The sequence below is a fragment of the Protopterus annectens genome, chromosome 11.part0, assembly GCF_019279795.1.
Source record: "Protopterus annectens isolate FY-2018-M chromosome 11.part0, PAN1.0, whole genome shotgun sequence".
NCBI classification, from domain to species: domain Eukaryota; kingdom Metazoa; phylum Chordata; order Ceratodontiformes; family Protopteridae; genus Protopterus; species Protopterus annectens.
In genome coordinates this window covers 984861297-984880385 of record NC_056745.1, presented here as the reverse complement: position 1 = coordinate 984880385, position 19089 = coordinate 984861297, and the positions used below count along the sequence as shown (strand labels likewise).

The following is a 19089-nucleotide window of genomic DNA, read 5'->3' as shown; positions in this document are numbered from 1 at the left end:
TGTTTTGTTTGATTTGGAGTCTGTGCACCTTTTTTTGGTTTTAACCAGCATGACACCCAGCTTCAGTCTACAGCTGTGAACCAGGTAAAATCACTAACCTAGCCACTCACTCCCATCTAACCCAGTTGGCTTCTCAAGAGGCCTGGTCAGAAGTCAATTCCAGATTATCAGGACACAGTCAGGGCTTCATTCCTCTGGTCCATACAGCTGACTCTAGAATTGTTTTATTCATGCAGTTTTTGTATTTTTACACTAAGTGGCTCGAGTATTTCTTATGTAGTGTGCTATAAAGCTATGATAAAATGTGTTAAAAGTGCACCATTCTTTTAAATGATCACTTGAAAGGACACAAAAATAATCATACTAGCATTGTTTTCTTATACTTTTATTATGTAGACTGGGATAACAGCCTTCATTACTGCACAATTTGCATAATTTCTCAAGATACATCTGGTGAACAATCACAAAAAAACATGACATCATTTTGTACATAGAATGAAAATTCAAACAGATTTACAAGCATTTCTTTGTACATTTTCATACTGTTTTAGATTTATACATTTTAAATCAAGTTGTGTTAAATTTAGAAGATAAAAAAGGAATATTAACAAACTGCCATCAGAACATGCAACATCCAATGAGAAAACATGAAATTTCTCCAAGGACTAACTTTTTTTATATCATTAGAAGTAAACATTGTTTTTAATGTATTTGAAAGGATGACAGCACATATGCTATTCAGCCATTACTGATCACCTGAGCACATCACTGAACAAGTATACAGGTACAGTCAAATCAAAGTCTCACATTCACATGCTGAATGTCAAACCATAATTGTTTTGAGTCTGTATGTTATTGTACAAAAGTCTATTTACAGTTTACAAACTGAGAAACTATGATATCTTAATCTGACATACATTTTATTCACCAGGGACTATTGTTGTCAAATGTATTGTCTTTTGAGAGTTAATTTGAACTTAAAACAAATGTTAATAGTGCAGGAAATAACTAAAGTGACAGTTTCCTATTTTTATTTCTGCTACAAATTTGTATAATTGTTTCAACAATTTGTGACACACTGTCATTATACAAACACTTTTTTGCATTTTAATAGAACTTTTATCAGATAATATGTATCCTCATAGATCGAAGAAAACACTGAGCTTTACGGCTTGCACATCATAGTGATCTCATTATAACTGTTACTTACATTTATAAATGACAAGGTACAGTGAGTAATTTTCAACTTTTTAAAATGCCCTCACAACTTAACTTTCCCTTTTTTGCATTTGATATAGATCTTGCATATAATTATTTTACAATGCAAAGTAATGAATTTGAGAATTACACAACCACAGCATAACACCTAGTGCTGACACCGGGAATAACGATATTCAGTAATAGTTCAGATAATTAATGTAATCTCACACTGCAGTCAAAATGTGACATTTGTTATGTCAAAACATGAACATAACTATATGTGTGTGCATGTGTGTAAATGTTTGCCCTGTCAATCAGAAAAAAAGGATACTGTCCCTTTAGCATTTACCATTACATTATTATAGTCACCACAACATTTGTTGAGCCCTGTCTGCATTCTCTTAAAAAAAAAAACTGCAAACTATATGCAGTAATAGTTTGACTGTCAGTCATATTTGGTTTGTAAACATGTACACACTCACACTCATACACTGTGCTTATACTTACACTTTATTTTACTTTAACGGTGCAATCCCCTAAACAAAAGAAACTATAAATATTTCTGTCAGTTCTGTATTATTTATATAAACTTATCTGAAGGTACTATATTTGTAACTGTGCAATGGTAATTGCATATACTATAAATAAAAAAGCAAAGCTATGTATGTGCAATAAATAAAAATGCATAAAAGACTTCTGCAAGCTTTAAAGTGAGATATGTCCCAAAAAACAAATCATGTAAATAAAATAAAAAATAATTTACAGAACTATATACAGGTAAACAATTTTCCCTCTAAAAAAGAAAAAAAAGAATATAATTAAGTTCTGTATTATTCATGGAATAAAATATGATTTTTTTATTTATTTTTAACCTGAATACAATTGATTAGTTTTTCCTAATTCAATACATCCGAACTCCACATTGCATAGAAAACTCCAGTAAGTCTTTGAATTTGGTCATAAATCAAAATTGGCACATTTTAGAAGACTCTTGCTACCTCAAAGGACAAGATGATAATCTCAAGGCAGTGACTTAATAGCCATTAAAAGATGGCAGTGGAGATGTTTTGCATGTTTTATTATTATTAATTTGCTATCTTAGTCCCATATCAAACAACAATTGTATAAATACAAATACACAAGGGATGTTTTTAGTGTGTGTGTGTGTGTGTGTGTGTGTGTGTGTGTGTGTGTGTGTGTGTGTGTGTGTGTGTGTGTGTGTGTGTGTGTGTGTGTGTGTGTGTGTGTGTGTGTGTGTGTGTGTGTGTGTGTGTGTGAGTGTGTGTTTTGTGTGTGTGATGGATTTAAGATCATGAAATACCTGCCATTTGAGTTATGACTACAGCTGTACGCTCAGTCTAAGTAATGTGAAGAAATGATAAACACCAAAATAAATCAGAGGTCATCATGTCTTTCATTTTTATCACAATGATTTATTTCCTCGAATGCTTATGTTGACATTTCTCATAATTTATCTGTTAGATTCTTTTCATAGTTAACAGCTTACTTCTTTATGAATGGTCAACATCTGTATTATTTAACAACTGACAAAATCCATTCATTAATGTATGTCTATTCTGTAACACTACTGCTGATTAAATAATATCTTAAAGATCAACACACTGTTGCTAGTATTTATTTTGTGAAATCTGATTTCTTAGTTTGGAAAAATAATTAGTTGTTTAAAAATATGAATGCTATTTTACAACACGTGTACTCTTTAAAGTTTAGGAGGAAAGAAACTAGCAAGGATGAGGCACGACAGTCACTCATATACTTCAGTTCCATAAATAATTAAACCATTATTAAATTAACAGGTAAAGCAATAATATATTTCTCAGACAGTTAAGTTATTATGGCTCTGTTTCTCCACTTAAGATTGATGATTAATTGATTCCTGGTTACCAGTCTTATGAGGGATAGTTTCTATTGGAAATATTAATGGCAACAGTCGGCAAGCCTTCCTTAAAAAATGTTGTACGTAAGAAATTACCGGGAGTTTTCACAAGTGGTGCATCATACTGCTGTTTCTTTTTTTCCAACAGTATTAGAGAGCAAACTATGGAAGCGGCAAATGTACAGGTGGTAACTTCTGGAATGGAAACCAGACGAGAATATATACACTGAAATAATGCACTGAAAAAGCAGAGCAACACAAAATCATAAGGTTGCCTTGTTTGGCTTTCTGGTGATGCGATCACTTCAGAATGTTATTTGTTTCTTTAATGACCATAACTATGTTTTAACATCTAGCAAGCTATGATTGCACATACTAGTCTGATTAACTATACACCTGAGTTGCTCAGAAAACAAATAACACTAATTGAATTATCAATAATATTTAATAAGCATTAAGGTCCTCATTTCTAGGCGTGATGTTTATGCTTTAATATGCAGTGCCTGAATATGTCTCATAAACTCATCTTGCTGTTTCTATAAAGTATTATTAATTATTTTTGTTAAACAAATGGTATGTAACTAGAAGAGACACATAATCATGTCAGGCTATTCATTCCATAAGTGGTATCATAAAAGTGCTACAGACATAAAGGTAACTGTTCATACTGGCTGAGATATTGAACATCCTTATGAGATTTATACATAGCACAATTAGGGCCCATATGGTGCATGGTGATTAACTAAAATAAGAGCGGCAGAGTTTAATAACTGTACTCTCTTTTTTGTGGTCCACTACATTATACTGTTTTCAAAATCTTTATGCTGCAATATCCCTTAAACAATTCATACTTAAAATGAGCAAGTACCTTTACAGCTGCTGATAACTAGTGGGCTAATGTTGATACACTTTTCTCATGTAAAAATGTTGATTCATTTTTAGAAACAGAAGATGATCCTTCCCATTCTTGTATAGCAATCTGAATATTGCATACTATTACAATCTGTAGGGCGTCAGCTACATTGTACAAGAAATAGTCTGCAGTTTTAAGACGGAAGAAAAAAGATGGCACTCAACCATCATGTATGGTTTGGAATGGCATGCCTTCTGGTTCACCTCCTGTGAATTCTTACTGCATATTAATATATAGCACCCTTCTTACAAAAATGATATTATTTTCTTAAGTCAGCACTTTTCTCTGTAGCTGAACTCTTTGAACCATCATCTATAAATAAACATTTTGCATTCCATGCATCACAGCCTTTCTTAAGCTTGTAGAATTACACTTTCAGGAATCGCTTATTATGGCCTTGTCAGATCTCCTTTAACAACATGACCCCAGGGCTACACACGCAGGTAGAACATGTTCCAAGCTTTGCAAGAATGCATCTTTGTCTGGCCTCTGTTGATTACAATATTCTCTGCCATGTAAATGAGGACTTCTTCTCCTTACTGTCTCTGAACAGTTCTGTCTAATTGACAGTTCCAGTCTAACATTTCAAATGGTCCCATGCATTCTGTAGTACTAACTATATCCTCTTCTAAGCATGGTTACAGTTAATCAGTGGCTTTGACTGGAAGTGACTAGTAGCTTGTGCCAATTAACAATGCGCTTCCTTAAATCTACTTTGTCAAGCCAGATGTATGCTTCACCAATTAATGTCTTCTTCATGAACTTTCCACCATTTGACACCAACAAAATCTATGGAAAAAAAGTAAATGTTTTTTAGGGTTTTCATTCAATGTACAGTTTAAAAGTATATTTTGATTACACATGAAATTAATTCAATGAGAAGCACCAAGCATACCTCTACTATTAAAAAAGGAAGCACCAAACATATCTTTACTATTAAAAAAAATCACTTGTATCTGCAATTTTTAATAGGATTCAGAGTATGCAAATGCACATTCATTAAGCAGTTATGTTATCTGAATGACAATTAAAAGACATTAAACATTTCAGAATAAAAGTGATAGAAAAACAAAACAAGACCGCAAATAAGTGACAAATGCCTAGTGAGCATACACAAACAATAGAGTCCTTTGAATCATTACTAAAGCTGCAAGCCTTGCTTCTTTGTATCACTGAGGGTGATACTCATACACAGGTTGTGAACTACACAAGGTTCATTTTCCTGAAAATCAGTGGTGATCAGAGTTGTCCCAAATCATAGCCATCAACTGCATGGGTGAGAGCGGTACGTTCAGCACTGCGTGGGGACTGCACAAGCTAGAAATAAGTTACTATGACACTGGATAAGATAAAGTACTATAGAGTACATGCAAAAAATCAGTGAATGTCTTGAATTATTTTACTGTAGCTTGTGTGAAGTGTCATAACAACACTGAAGCAATGATCTTTTCATGAGCTTCTGCCTAAACAACGTACACTAAGGTAAGTGTATAAATCAATGCAAATGTCCCTGTGCAGAGAAATGAGGGACTGATGGCATGCAAATTAGACAGCTACAGATAGGGACTGCAATTCACAGACAGATAACTACTGAAACGTACAGACAGCTGAGCAGCAGCTTGTGAAACATGTAGCTCTAGGCTGATGTGTAGCGTGCACACTAATAAGTATCTGCATTCACCATTTTACTTTCAGTAGCAGTCACTGTTCTGCTGCTGTTCCCTTCACTAGCTTCAGCTGATGCCTGAACAACAGCCACTATGACTCTTCTACACAAGGATGGCACCTTCACAGCCCCCAATAATTATAGGCCAGTCAGCCACTTAAGTTTTATATGCAAAGCCATGGAATACATCATAACATAACTCATTTATGCAGACAAAGGCAATTTAACTGATCTATACTCTACTCTGTTTGGTTTTATTAAGGGCAGGTCCTGCCCCCTGAACATAGTAAGCTTCTTTGAAAAGGTTATAGAGGCTGTGGATAGTGACCACTCTGTATATGCTGCTTGTCTTAACATGGTCAAGCCTTTTGACACTATTATATATGCTAGTATTATTGAAAGTTAGACAAACAATGTAACCCCCTAGAATGTCTGCAGAACTGCAAACCAGCTATACAACAGATCCAAAGTAGTGAAAGTTGCTGATACCATCTCTGAATGTAAAATTGTAACTGGTGGGATACAGCAGGAAGCAATGGTGGGCCCTCTCTTTTTTTTGGAATTTTTTTCAGATATCTAAGCCAATATCTCTGAAGTGTGGGTGATCAAGTTTGATGACTGAAAGCTGGGCATCTTTAAAGTGTGCCTACTTAAAGGGGCATATGATTAGGCCTCTCATAATAGTCCCTATGACTGCTTGCCTAGCACTGTTCCTATGTTCATTGACTGGTGTGCTACCTTAATCTGCACAAGCTCTGTCACTATACCACCGTATGGAAGGAGGCTACATAAGCTAAAGATATGTCAATATGGTCAACACAAGGAGGTTAAATGCACATCATAGAGTCAGATCTCAGTAGCTTATGTGCCCCCATCCCTTGTATATGTTCATCAATGAACCTATATAGTGTTTGCATTCCTGCTTGCATTGTGTATTGTGTACATAGCCATATCACACAGGCACATATTCAGTGTACATCATTCTCATAAGGCTGCTAAACCATTAGAATGTACCCTGCATTGTGTTTATCTTCTAAAATTGTCTGCTGCCATGCCATGATGACACCACAGGCACATGCATCAAAAGAAAGGCAGCAGTAAGCACTGACACAGCTCAGACAGAGGACAAGCCTGTAAAATTTGGGCAGATAATCATAGCCACCTCCAGGGTACCTACCTGCCATGCTAACATGCCCCTGATGTGTAAGCTATCCTTTTAAATGCCAGTCAACACCATGCCCCAAATTTCCAGGTACCTCATATCTTTCAATTGTCCAGAATTGTGCAGAATGTCCAGCTTTTTGCCTCGTATCTTTGGTCTCTTCCTCAAAAAAAATTGTGATTTTTTTCTGGCAAATCAGTGAGGACTGAATTCACTAAGTAATGATAGGCATCTGGGTTTCACACTTTATATCCTTAAAAAATACATGGTAATACAAACTCATTTATTCTAGCCACTTTCTAAGTTTAGAAAATCAATATTTAAAATGGGTCCTTCTTTTTGGGCCTTTGTCTCCTCATTATTTTCCCTTCAACAAATTTTTATGCTAAAATGTTGAGAGGTATGATTCAGGATCCTCTCCTATTCCCAAAACCTTGAGGTGGCATCTCCACCATTATATCACCTTTGATGTGTATGTAGGGAAATTAGACATCTCTCTATGAACATCATGTTTATAGTCTGATGTAAGGGACTGTATCCTGTTGGAGCATACTGTGTATGTGAGCCTGCTTATGAGGAGTATGTTCCAAATGCTAAGGCCCTAAATGCTCAGTTGAGTGCCCACGTATCACACAGTCTGCAGCATCTGCATCTGCATCATAGTACAGCTGATTAGCATATTGGAGATGAGCTGGTTTCCCAGCTCTGTGGCGTGGAAGTGAAAACATACACATACAAGTTGTTATAGCTGTGCTACTCATCAGAGCTTTACCCTGCAACCCCTGCTGGGATGCGCAACAGATATCTATGGATGCCATTTGATGTGTTCTAAGTTGGGTTTATTTATTCATTCCCTTTTTAATTAATCATTTATTTATTTCTCTTTGTTAGGCGAGATCACCCCTCTGAACAATAATCTACTCACTAAGGTGGTCCAGGGAGAACATCTCCAAATATAATAATCATATAGCTGAAAGCCAAATAAAAACAGAAGAGTTACAGGGTATAAAAAACAAATATAACAAAGGAAAATGTTACACTGGCAGACTATATTAATCAATTATAAATAATCTTGCAAGCTGTGCATATAGTTAAAGCAAGCCATAAAGAAGCTGCGTTACTTAAGAGTGCATTAACTTGTATGTCATGGCAATGCTTAATTAGTAAATCGGTAACATTTCTTTATAGTTATACTCGGATCATAGCTGTGGGAAGTTGGAAGTAGTAACTCGGTTAGAAAAGTATAACAAAGCAATTTGTACAGAGGCTACTATAGGAAGTCACTGAAATAGGAATATCTGTAAAAATGTGTCTATGGGTGAGTAGGGAGAAAATTCTGATGTGTGAATTGAATGAAGTAAGAGCAGTGAAAAGTGGGAGTGATTGCAAAAATGGAAATCAGTGCTGGACAAGTGAGTAAAGTAACAGCAGAAAATATTGAGAGGCAGTAGAAAGGCAGTGTAAGGCAGAAGGAGGAGCATATGAGTTGATACGGAGAAGAAAAGAAGAGGATATCATTTATAGGAAAACAAAGGTTCAGTGGGATATGTAGGCTCAGACATGAATACAGTGGTATTGCCATTTATGTGCATTTAACTACATTTTGGTTGTGGTCTGATCTTTTTAAGAATCAAAAGTGTAGATTTTTAAATTATGCAACCCCTTACCTGGCTTTGCTGTTATGAAATGAATCATCAGAGACAGGGCAAGTAAAGGAGACTGGTACAAAAAAAATTGTAACATGAAGGAAGAAAACTGTTCTCAGCTACCAAAAGGGGATGAAAAACCATCTGCACACGATGTTAAACTAATAAACTCCAGTGTAAGAGATGTTAGAAATGACAAACTATAATAGCACTTATAAGAATGTATGTTATCATTAAGAACTTCATTTGTTACTAGCATTGTTTTAGTTACTCTACATTTTATACTTTGAGATGTTTATATATATATATATATATTTGTAATTCTATGTATTTTGTTTTGCGTAGTATGTAAACACCTCTGAATTGCATTTGCTGCTTGCCAAATGGCCCAAGAGGAGGCTGAAAAGGGTCCTGTACCAGCCCACCAACCTTTTACACAAAGCTTAAAATAAAATAAATTATATTAATATAATATGCATGATATCACTGAATGTTGTGAATTATTTTGTAGTAGAGTACGTTGGTCATGCTCCAATATTTGGTAAAAGACAAACCAATTAATCACCAGACTGGTGTGAGACCCGACCTTAACAAATATTAATTATCCACTGCTAAAGTTGTTAAGTTCAGGTCCAGCACTCAGCAATAAAACCTGCCAGAAATGACCATCAAATGACAGCGACAGAAATAAAAGATTTGTTTCTGTCTGCTTTACATACAAATAAGGTGTCCCTAACTTCCTGTTAGAAGTGTAAACGGTAGCTTGATTAATAGGAAGTTAGTTCATTTGTGTTTTCTAAAGGATGTGAAGTCTGAAACTAAAATGTATGTCATTATTTAGTGACTTCAGTCCTCTATGGTTTCTCTGAAAACCACAGATTTTAGGAGGAACAGACCCAGAATTTGAAGCAAAAATCTGTGCAGTTGAAATGTATTAAATGTGAAACTTCATTACACTGCCTTTCTGACAGTGCTTGCTAAGTGTTTTATGGCTTTGAAAGCTGGTAAAACACTTAGTGCTTTTTTTTTCTTTTTTACTATAACTTGTACATGGAGCAGATAAACTCCATGTATTACAAAGAATTATGATTGATTCTCTGTTCCTAACCTACAATTCTATGCTCTCGACGTGGATGCCAGGATTCACTTCTCGAGCTTCGCTCTCAAGGTGAATTTCTTGGCATCCATGTGTCAAACACATAATAAAATGGTTAGAATTTGTGAATTGATCCTGATCCTCTATAATATAACTTGTGAGAAATGTAAAAAATAAATGACCTTTTGTCTAGGTTTATTTCTACCCAGCAATTTACACCAGTGTGCAGCATATCAAAACATATGCTAATTATTAAATATGAAGGTGTGGATATCAAACATCAACAAGCATCATCATTACTGCATAGTAAGACAATCAGATGATGGCAGGTATTTATGAAGAATCTCAGATTGTGTGTACCAGGAGCCATAGATCTGCTGAGTATATATCATATACCATATATATATATAATATATGTCATATATCATATGATATACGATATCATATGTTGCACTATGAATAAATTATAATCCAGCCCTCGTGGCATAGTTGGGGCCTCCACTATGTGCCCTTCTTATCTATAATAGTCATATATGTAGCAGAAGCTAGTCAATACAAGGTTAGTTGCGAAAAGCATTCATTATAAGGTAAGCCAGCTTCTTCATATACAGAGCACTGACACAGTCACTGCCAAGAATCCAGCAGTACCTAGTAATGTATGTTCCACTTCCACAATGTTCACAAAATCTTGTCCATCCAATGAATGAGTAGTGGTATCCCCTTCTGCACATATATCTCACTAACCCAGAAAATGGCTTGTGCAATTTTTATCGACAATAATGCTCATAGCTTTAAAAAAAAAAACAAATTACAGAACCATTTATCTACAGATATATTTAATAGCTCAAAGAATTACTGATGCACAAACTGGTTCTCAGCACAGTCATTCTAGTAAAGCTGCATCCTAAAACAAATCCATTCCAGAAGTACCCACCTTCTATATTTCTCTACTTCCCTGAGGGCATCCATCCCTGTCAGTGTCCATGAGGGAATGTTATGTACCCGTAGATCACAGCATAGTAACACTGAATGGTAACCAACTACCCACCAGTCATTAATGCAGTACGGATAAACTCTCTGCATATAGCGGTCCCAGCCCTGGCAATGGATATGTGTGTTATATAGCATATCTAATGTTAATCTCAGTCAGGCTCCAAGGCAAGCTATTCTCCTTTGCAGCAAAACAAGTTTGTACTTCACCCAAGAGGAGGACGTTGACTAGTTTTATGAGGTTCTGTTGCATTTTCTGGATATAACACTAAAAAAATGATATCACATACATTATAGGTGACTGGAATGCTAAAGCTATTAGCCAAAGAACAAGCATAAAAGACCTTTGATAAAATTGTTTAATATTAAGTTCACTCATTTAATTGTAATTAGTTTTCTGGTTCATTCTTTCTGGTGGCAGAAGGTTTTTTTTTTTTCTGTATTGAACTTTAAAAAGTCAGTAGCAAGTTCAAGCAAACATTATTCTAAAACCAAACTCCAAGCAATTATAGTTGCCCCTGCTCCCAGGGTCATTCCTGTCAGTATCATGGGCCTGCACTTCTCCACAGCTTCTCTAGCCAGCCTGATTGAGATGAGTATCTTGAGACAGTGTAAGAATTGTCTCATGCTTCGTGACAATCCTGTTACTCAACAGTGTGTGAGAGATATGTAATATCCTTTGAGGTAAAAATGTCACACACAGTAAACTCAGAAACTAAAATTGCCAGATGTACACTACACATCACACCTCTCCAAGGCTATCATGATACTCATAATCCAAGACATCCAAAACACAACACAGGCACAAAACACATACAGCAAATTAGGCCTGATTCCTCACATAGCACAAGGAGTCACAGATGCTGAGCCTGTAAGGCTGGCATTGACCCAACCAAGCATTCTTGTTCTAGGTGACTCCTTTGTAACAATACAGACATACCTCTTACCAGGCTGAGCAAGGAAAGAGTGATGCTTAGTTTGTCTGGTGCCAAAATACACAAGATCAGAAATACATTCAAGTCCTTGAACAGCAAGTACCAGTATGACTCTGTCATAAGTCATACTGGTGTCAATGACTTGAGGTGTACCTCCATGGACTATATAGAGAGACAAATGATGCAGCTCTCAGACTGTGTGTCTGAGGCAGGTATGAGCCTAGCATTGAGCAGCATTCTACCATCTCCAAGGATGATGCCACAATTTGAGCAAAAAATAATTGATTTCAACTGGCTTAGTTTTTGATGTCATTCAAAGTGGGTCCAATATTCATCAGCCTGGGGGGATATGATGGACAGACCACACTTCTTCGCCAAAGATGGCCTGCATTTGTATCCTCTAGGGTTTTGATTATTGACAAAGACATTGCCCACAACCATATTGCCTTTTTTAGGCAATGCCAACCAATAAACCTACCAATATAACAAACCAAGAAAAGGAAAATATGAGGGTGTTATTGATCAATGCTAGGAGCCTAAACCAGAAACTACACTCCATAAAAGCCCTTCTCAGCCTGGAAGACACTAACATCTGTGTAGTGACTGAAATATGGTCCAAGATAGTGGAGAGCACTCCAGATGGGCAGGGCTAGAATGCCTTCTACATATTTAGACCACCTACTGTGCAGGAGGAGAAAAAGGTGAAGGTGTTCCAATCTACATCCAGAAGAGACTCACATCAAGGCTGGTAAAGCAGTATGATGCATTAGAGCTTCTTCATGTCCAAATAACCATCAGAAAGGTGCCAAACAGAATATTAGCTAGCTATAGAATGCCCTCTATAACACAAAAAAGCCACAATGCCTATCTACAGGAGCTAGAATCACTCAGTATTAAATCCAGTACCATTCTCCTAGGTGATCTAAACTATCCAGCTATAGAATAGGAAAACTAGACCTCCACAAGAGCACAAGCACAGAGATTCCTGGACTTTGTCAATATAGATGCCATGGAGCAATTATTTGAGTACCCACTAGGGAGAATAACATCTTAGATCTTGTCCTTACTAATATGGGAGCATCTTGTACCATCCTTTGGATATCTTCACCACTTCTTAGTATTGACCATAAAGCAGTCTCCTTTGAAATAAAACTGAAACCAGTGATCCCTTCCAACCAATGTACCTTTACAAATTTCTTTAAGACAAACTACCTACTCTTAATTGATACAGTGGCAAGCTTCAAATCCACACCAAACCCAGTTAACTCCACGGAATATGTAGAAATATACACTATCACACTATACCAGCATATAAACAAGCTGCATAAATGCAGCTGCACCCTTTAGGAATGAGTGCAGGGCAAACTCCAGAAACAAATCCATGTGATGGAACCACAATATCAACTAGCTTCATAATAAAAGGAAAAGGATTTTGACCAAAAGTAAGAAGAATTCCCAGAGTGTTACAGCCCTTGTCACTGAAATAAACAAACAACTCAGGAACTTAATAAAATCCATCAAAGCCAAGTTTGAGGCTAAAATAGATACCCAAGTCAAAGACAATCAAAAGGCACTTCTTGTTATGTTCATAATCTCAGAAGCACAACACAACAATGCACTGAGCTGATTGTGAACAATGGTACCTACACTGAAGCTGAAGATACAGTGAAACTACTGGCTGATAAATTTAGCTCTAAACTTTACCCCTCTCTCCTCTTCATCTATTTCTCAAGATATAACTGAAACTGACTCACCTCAAGCAATCACACAAGAACAAGTCCTAAAAGTGCTCTCAGAAGCTGAAAATACTACATCGATGAGTCCTGACAATATCCACTGATGCATCTTAAATTGCATGAAGCACAATTTATCCACACCCCTAACAACATTGTTCAATCTGAGCCTCCATACAGGTTTTGTACCACGTGAATGGAGAACAGTTACAGTCATTCCCCTGCATAAGGGGAAAGCATAGGCTTTTCACAGACCTAAGCAATTACAGACCAATAAGTCTGAACAGCCTCATATGTAAAGCCATGGAAAGACTTATCATGATACTAATCAATCAGATAATAGGGACCCTCCAAACACTGGACCCGTCTCAGTTTGGATTCATCAATGGCAGGTCATGCTTACTCAACCTGGTGGATTTTTTTTGAAAAGGTCACCAAAGCAATGGATGATGGCCAAAGCTTTTGACATACTTCACCAAAGCAATGTAGAAAAGATAAACAAACTGGAAATAAACCTCCATGTCACTCTCTGGATTGCCAAAATGCTCACAGATAGGAAGCAAATAATCAACATAGGGAAGTTAACTTTACTAAGATACCAATCACCGGTGGAGTTCCCCAGGGTTCCGTGCTGGGACCGCTCCTGTTTGGCATCTATGTTTATGAAATAAAAGCCAATACCAAAGGACACTGGCTGACTAAGTTTGCAGATGACTGCAAGCTAGGAGAAGTTATTGAATCCCCAAATTAAATTAAATAAAAATTAAACAAGAGAGGTCTCCATGCCAACAATATTTCATGTAATTATGTAATGGAGGTGGAAGAAGAGACTTAAGGAATTAGATCTAATGAAGAGAGTGCCTAAAGATTTATTGAAAGACATTTGTGATATTACCCAGGATGGTGATAACAATATTTTGAGTAGAAAGAAAATTAAGAAGGCAAAATAAATGTCTAAATAGGCTTTAGAAGTGATGGGAGAAAAAATGAGAGCAAATCTCAATATAAAATGGGAAAATATGACAAACTGGACAGAGAGTGTCAGAAAACAGGAAGAAAAGATAAGTAGGCATACTGAAGTGAATGAAAAAGACACCATATGTCTTTAAGAAGGGTAGTGATGATAAGGGAGATGGCCAGGCAAAAATTATCATAATAAAGACTTTCACTGTTGCACTTGTGAGTGATAAACTCTTTGATAGCCTGTAGATTTATATGGGTGGCTCTTCATTTTTAGCAAAGAACAGCATTAACTTAGTTGGGATTGGCTTAAGTCAAGTCTTTGCCACACAGGTAGAAGGTACAGAATTTGATTCTGACCTCTGCTTATTGTCTAGGCTTGTAGTAGTCTTCTTCTTCTTTCGACTTTTCCCAGTTAGGGGTTGCCACAGCGGATCACCTGTCCACTGATGATTGGCAGTGGAGTTTATGGTGTCGATTTGCCAGCCTGGCGCCCAACCTTCCACAGCAGGCACACACATGCACACACTCATACCTAGGGCCAATTTAGAGTGTCCAATCCACCTACAGCATGTCTTTGGGAGGAAACCAGAGCACCCTGAGGAAACCCTTGTGACCACAGGGAGGACATGCAGACTCCGCACAGAAGGCACCCCAGCCAAGGATCAAACCAGAGAACCTCTTGCTGTGAGGCTGCAATGCTAACCGCTGCACCACCGTGGCCACCCTTAGGCTTGTAGTAGTCTGATAACTAGTATTTATATGCAAGCACATGCTATAAACCATTTCTAGGTTGGGAGTTCTCATAATGATTAATGTGTTTACCTCACACGCACAAGGTACAGAGCTTGATCCTCACCTTTGAAGGGAAACTGACTAGGCTTAAAATGGCCTGCAAAAGCAGCTAGCCTAGTACTTACCTATGAGTCTATGAACCTATAAAAGTCAAAGATGGTAGAGACCTACTAAAGCAGAAAATAGATGTGGCAGGAATACATTGAAGAGCTGCTTAAGAAAGTTCCTAACATAATTTTTGAGCTTTTTTATACTCACCTGCTTCATCCCTATACCCCAGTGCCCCACATGCAATGCTTGGTCTACCAGCCACTACATACATTTCTGTTATACCAGCTTGGGCTGACATGGATCCTATGGGTGTCTAGAGGGGGTCCTGTCATTAACCATTCACCAGTGTTTTTTACTTATGACCTACCTGTTTCTTTCAATTCCTCCCTGATGAGTGACCTGACTACCTTCACAGGGTCCTGCAATGGGCAGACTGCACTGAACTGCTGATCACTTCTGCACAGAACTACCTCTGGCAAGTTGCCCTGCTACTCCCCTGATGCACATCAAGATTAGATCCTTGGTCTGTGCCAGGTAGAGTCACATGATTTGTGTGCCCACTCACCTGTCACCTGCCCTCCCCAAATGGGACCACTCATCCTCCAGTTCCTCAGATGCCATTAATCAAACCAAGGTTACCTGGGTCATATTTAGAGCTTTATCTTACTATGCCATGCAGCTGGCTAACTTCATTGATACATACAATCATGTGTTCACTGACCTAGATCTAGAAACCCCCTGAGAGCAGCACTACATGGGATCTAGAAAACACTGCTAATAAGAACGCTGCAGGAAGTCATGGAATTCCTTTAGGACTGTTTAAAATTCTGCAATGATGCTGTCATAATCCTGCTCAGAATTTGATATCAAATTTGAAGGAGGAAAAAAACAAATCAGAACAAAAGTCTCTCTACAGAAATGTCTGCACTTGAAATGCCGAGTGCCGACATGCTGAAAAAAATACAAAAACAAGGAGAAGAGTGAGACTTGCACATTGTTCTTTTCCCTTAGATTTCAAGACCCCCCCCCCCCACAGACCCTAAACCTATCAACTCTGAGATCAACATACCTTGGAAAAAAGGGAATATTGTGGAAAATGGACATTTCAGACTTGGTATATGTAAGTCCTTTTTTTGGCGAGTCAGTTTCTGTGTTTTTGGATTCTTTCTAGCAGGTCCCAATGTTTCAAATGGTTACAAAAAAAAAACAACAGTGACCACTGGCCATTGGATTGGAAAAAAGGTTAATTCAGATTCCACTCAAAAAAAGGGTGAGGCAAAAGAATGTTCCAGTTATTGAGCATTTGAACCTGTTACAAATTCTAACAAAGAAATGCTCAAGATTCTGCAAACCAGACTCCAGCAATATATAGCCTGATTACTGCCAGATGTACAACATTCTTTTAGAAGAGGATGGAGAGTGCAGAGTTCAACTTGCAAACAACCCTACAGATAAAGCAAACGAGTCCCAGAAAATATTTACTTTGTTTTTTAACAGCTACTGTAAAGCATTTGACTTTGTGAGCCATAATAGACTGTGGCAACTTCTTGGAGAAATGGGGGCACCAGGTCACTTTATTTACCTCCAGAGAAATCTGTATACAGAACAAGAAGCAACAGTTAGATTTGAATATGGAATAACTGACTTATCCAAGACTGGGAAAGTAGTGTGACAATAATACTGTCACCTTGCTTATTTTATTTATGTTATTTTATCTTATATGAATATCATATCATGCAAAATGCAGGATTAGATTAATCAGGTGCTGGTATTAAAACTGCAGAGGCAAAAATTAACAACGTTAGATATGTAGATGATACCACTGTAATGTCTGAAACTGAGGACATGGATAGCCTGTTGATAAAGTAGCGTGTACAAAAGCTGTCTTGTTTTTTACCATCAAAACTAAGATTATATCAATTAACTCTATCAATACTTTGCAAATAGATGAAAAGAAATGGACACAGTGAGAGAGTTTACCTTCCTAGGTTCGAGGACCTCTAAAGATGGTGACTGCTGCCATGAAATGAAATGATGCTTCCTGGGAGGAAAGCTATGGCAAGTCTTAAATTAAAAGATGCTTCTCGGGAGGAAAGCTAAGGCAAGTCTTAAATTAAAAGATGCTTTTCAGGAGGAAAGCTATGGCAAGTCTTAAATTAAAAGATGCTTCTTGGAAGGAAAGCTATGACAACAAGTCTTAAATTAAAAGATGCTTCTTGGGAAGAAAGTTATGGCAAGTCTTAAATTAAAAGATGCTTCTTGGGAGGAAAGCTATGGCAACAAGTCTTAAATTAAAAGATGCTTCTTGGGAAGAAAGCTATGGCAAGTCTTAAATTAAAAGATGCTTCTTGGGAGGAAAGCTATGGCAACAAGTCTTAAATTAAAAGATGCTTCTTGGGAAGAAAGCTATGGCAAGTCTAGATACGTTATTAAAGAGAAAAGATAAAACACTGTCAACAAATAATCAAAGCTATGATTTCTCAACAATAATAACAACTGAAAATGTAACTAAAAGTAAGGCTTGGCAGTGGAAAATAAATTATTTTGAAATATGGTGGTGGAGAAAGCTATTGAGAATTCCATGAACTACAAGATGATCAGATCATTCAATACCTAAAGAAATAAACCTAGGCTATTCACTAAAATGATGGTAAAATTAAAATTCTCATTCTTTCATCACATAATGCAAACACATAATTCAGTACAGAACAGACTGATGCTAGTAAAGACTGAAAGCAAATGATGGGATAGCACAAGACAAGATGGATAAATAGCATTATTGAAGTAGGGGATATGAATTTGTTAGAAATTAAAGTAGTTGTTGACAGGCTTGGTGTGCTCAGGTCTCTAAGGCCACAAAGAGTCAAACTCGACTAAACAACTAAACACCAACAATAAGTGTTAATGAGCACAAGCATGTGAAAACACAAACTCTCCTGTATGTGTCTTTGTAATGTGTGAACTTGTAGTAATTGACTGCTTCAAATCACATAATGGTTTCTCTCTGTTTAATTTCTCCAAGTCTTTTGGATTTTTAATACCATGACAGGAATGGACTCCACTCCTAAGTCAGGGTGTGATTAAACTTCACAAAATTAGTATTGTTTCAGTCTTTAATATTGGCCAAGATTGCTCTTCACAGCATCCGCAATGTGCCAGGATTGGCTAGAGAAATTCATATGGAGTTACATGTATCAGTACATCAGTGGCGGCTGGTGACTTCAAATCAAAGGGGGGCTGCAAAAGACAGTTGAATGGGTGTGGCCAATAGGAAGGGGTGTAGCCAACTAGAAAGGGGCAGAGCTATGCTCAAAACCACAAAAACTGGGACTTAAATTAAATATGCTGCCCTGGGTGCCAAACTGTCATTATGAGAGTCCAATCAAGACAAAATGAAGTGGAGAAAAAAATATTTCAATGCATTGGCTACATGACAGCTTACTTAATATTTAGATGGAAACAAAAAGGTTGTGAGGCATGAAAAAATAAATTACTTTTTAAGTACATTACTGGAATGCCAGTCAAAATCAAAACAAGCAGAAGTCAACTCAAACCACTTCTCCTTGCAATGCAGTTCTAATTATAATTTATATACAGCTTTATAAAAGTACCAAAGTACCAAGTAACATGCTGAAAGTAGCAATCTTGTGATACCCCCACTTGTAAAAATGTTTCTTATCCAAAAAAGAACTGCTGCCTGACAACAACTATTTAATTGTTTCACGGGGAAAACATGATCAAAGTAAAAAATGAACAGCAAACAACAAACAAGCTCAAGATAAATTGCTTAAAGGATTACTGCACAGGTTATGGACCACACACGATAGATTGGCATTCTGTTTAGTTTACGGGTAAAGCCTGCAAAGATGACTGCAGGTCTCCAACAAATGTAGTGAGCTTCTGAAAATACTGTAATCCTGTCTTTTATTACAAATTCTGACATGCATTTCAATACCTAGCTTAGATGCTATCTAGTTAAGTAAATATTCTCTGCATGGCAACAACAAAAAGGCTTTCAGTGTTGGCAATTCTTTAACAGTATGCT

The 19089-nt window shown here is 37.0% G+C and overlaps 1 protein-coding gene across 2 annotated transcripts in view; it reads right to left on the bottom strand.

Moving 5' to 3' along the window:
- Positions 1 to 2610: 2610 nt before the first annotated feature.
- PCLO (piccolo presynaptic cytomatrix protein) overlaps positions 2611 to 19089 on the bottom strand; it is a 2606742-nt gene continuing 2590263 nt past the window's right edge. For both annotated transcript variants that reach the window (XM_044088356.1, XM_044088355.1), the window contains exon 24: positions 2611 to 4799. In XM_044088356.1, coding sequence (XP_043944291.1) covers positions 4659 to 4799 — 141 coding nt within the window. In that variant the 3' untranslated portion in view covers positions 2611 to 4658. The remainder of the gene's footprint in view (positions 4800 to 19089) is intronic.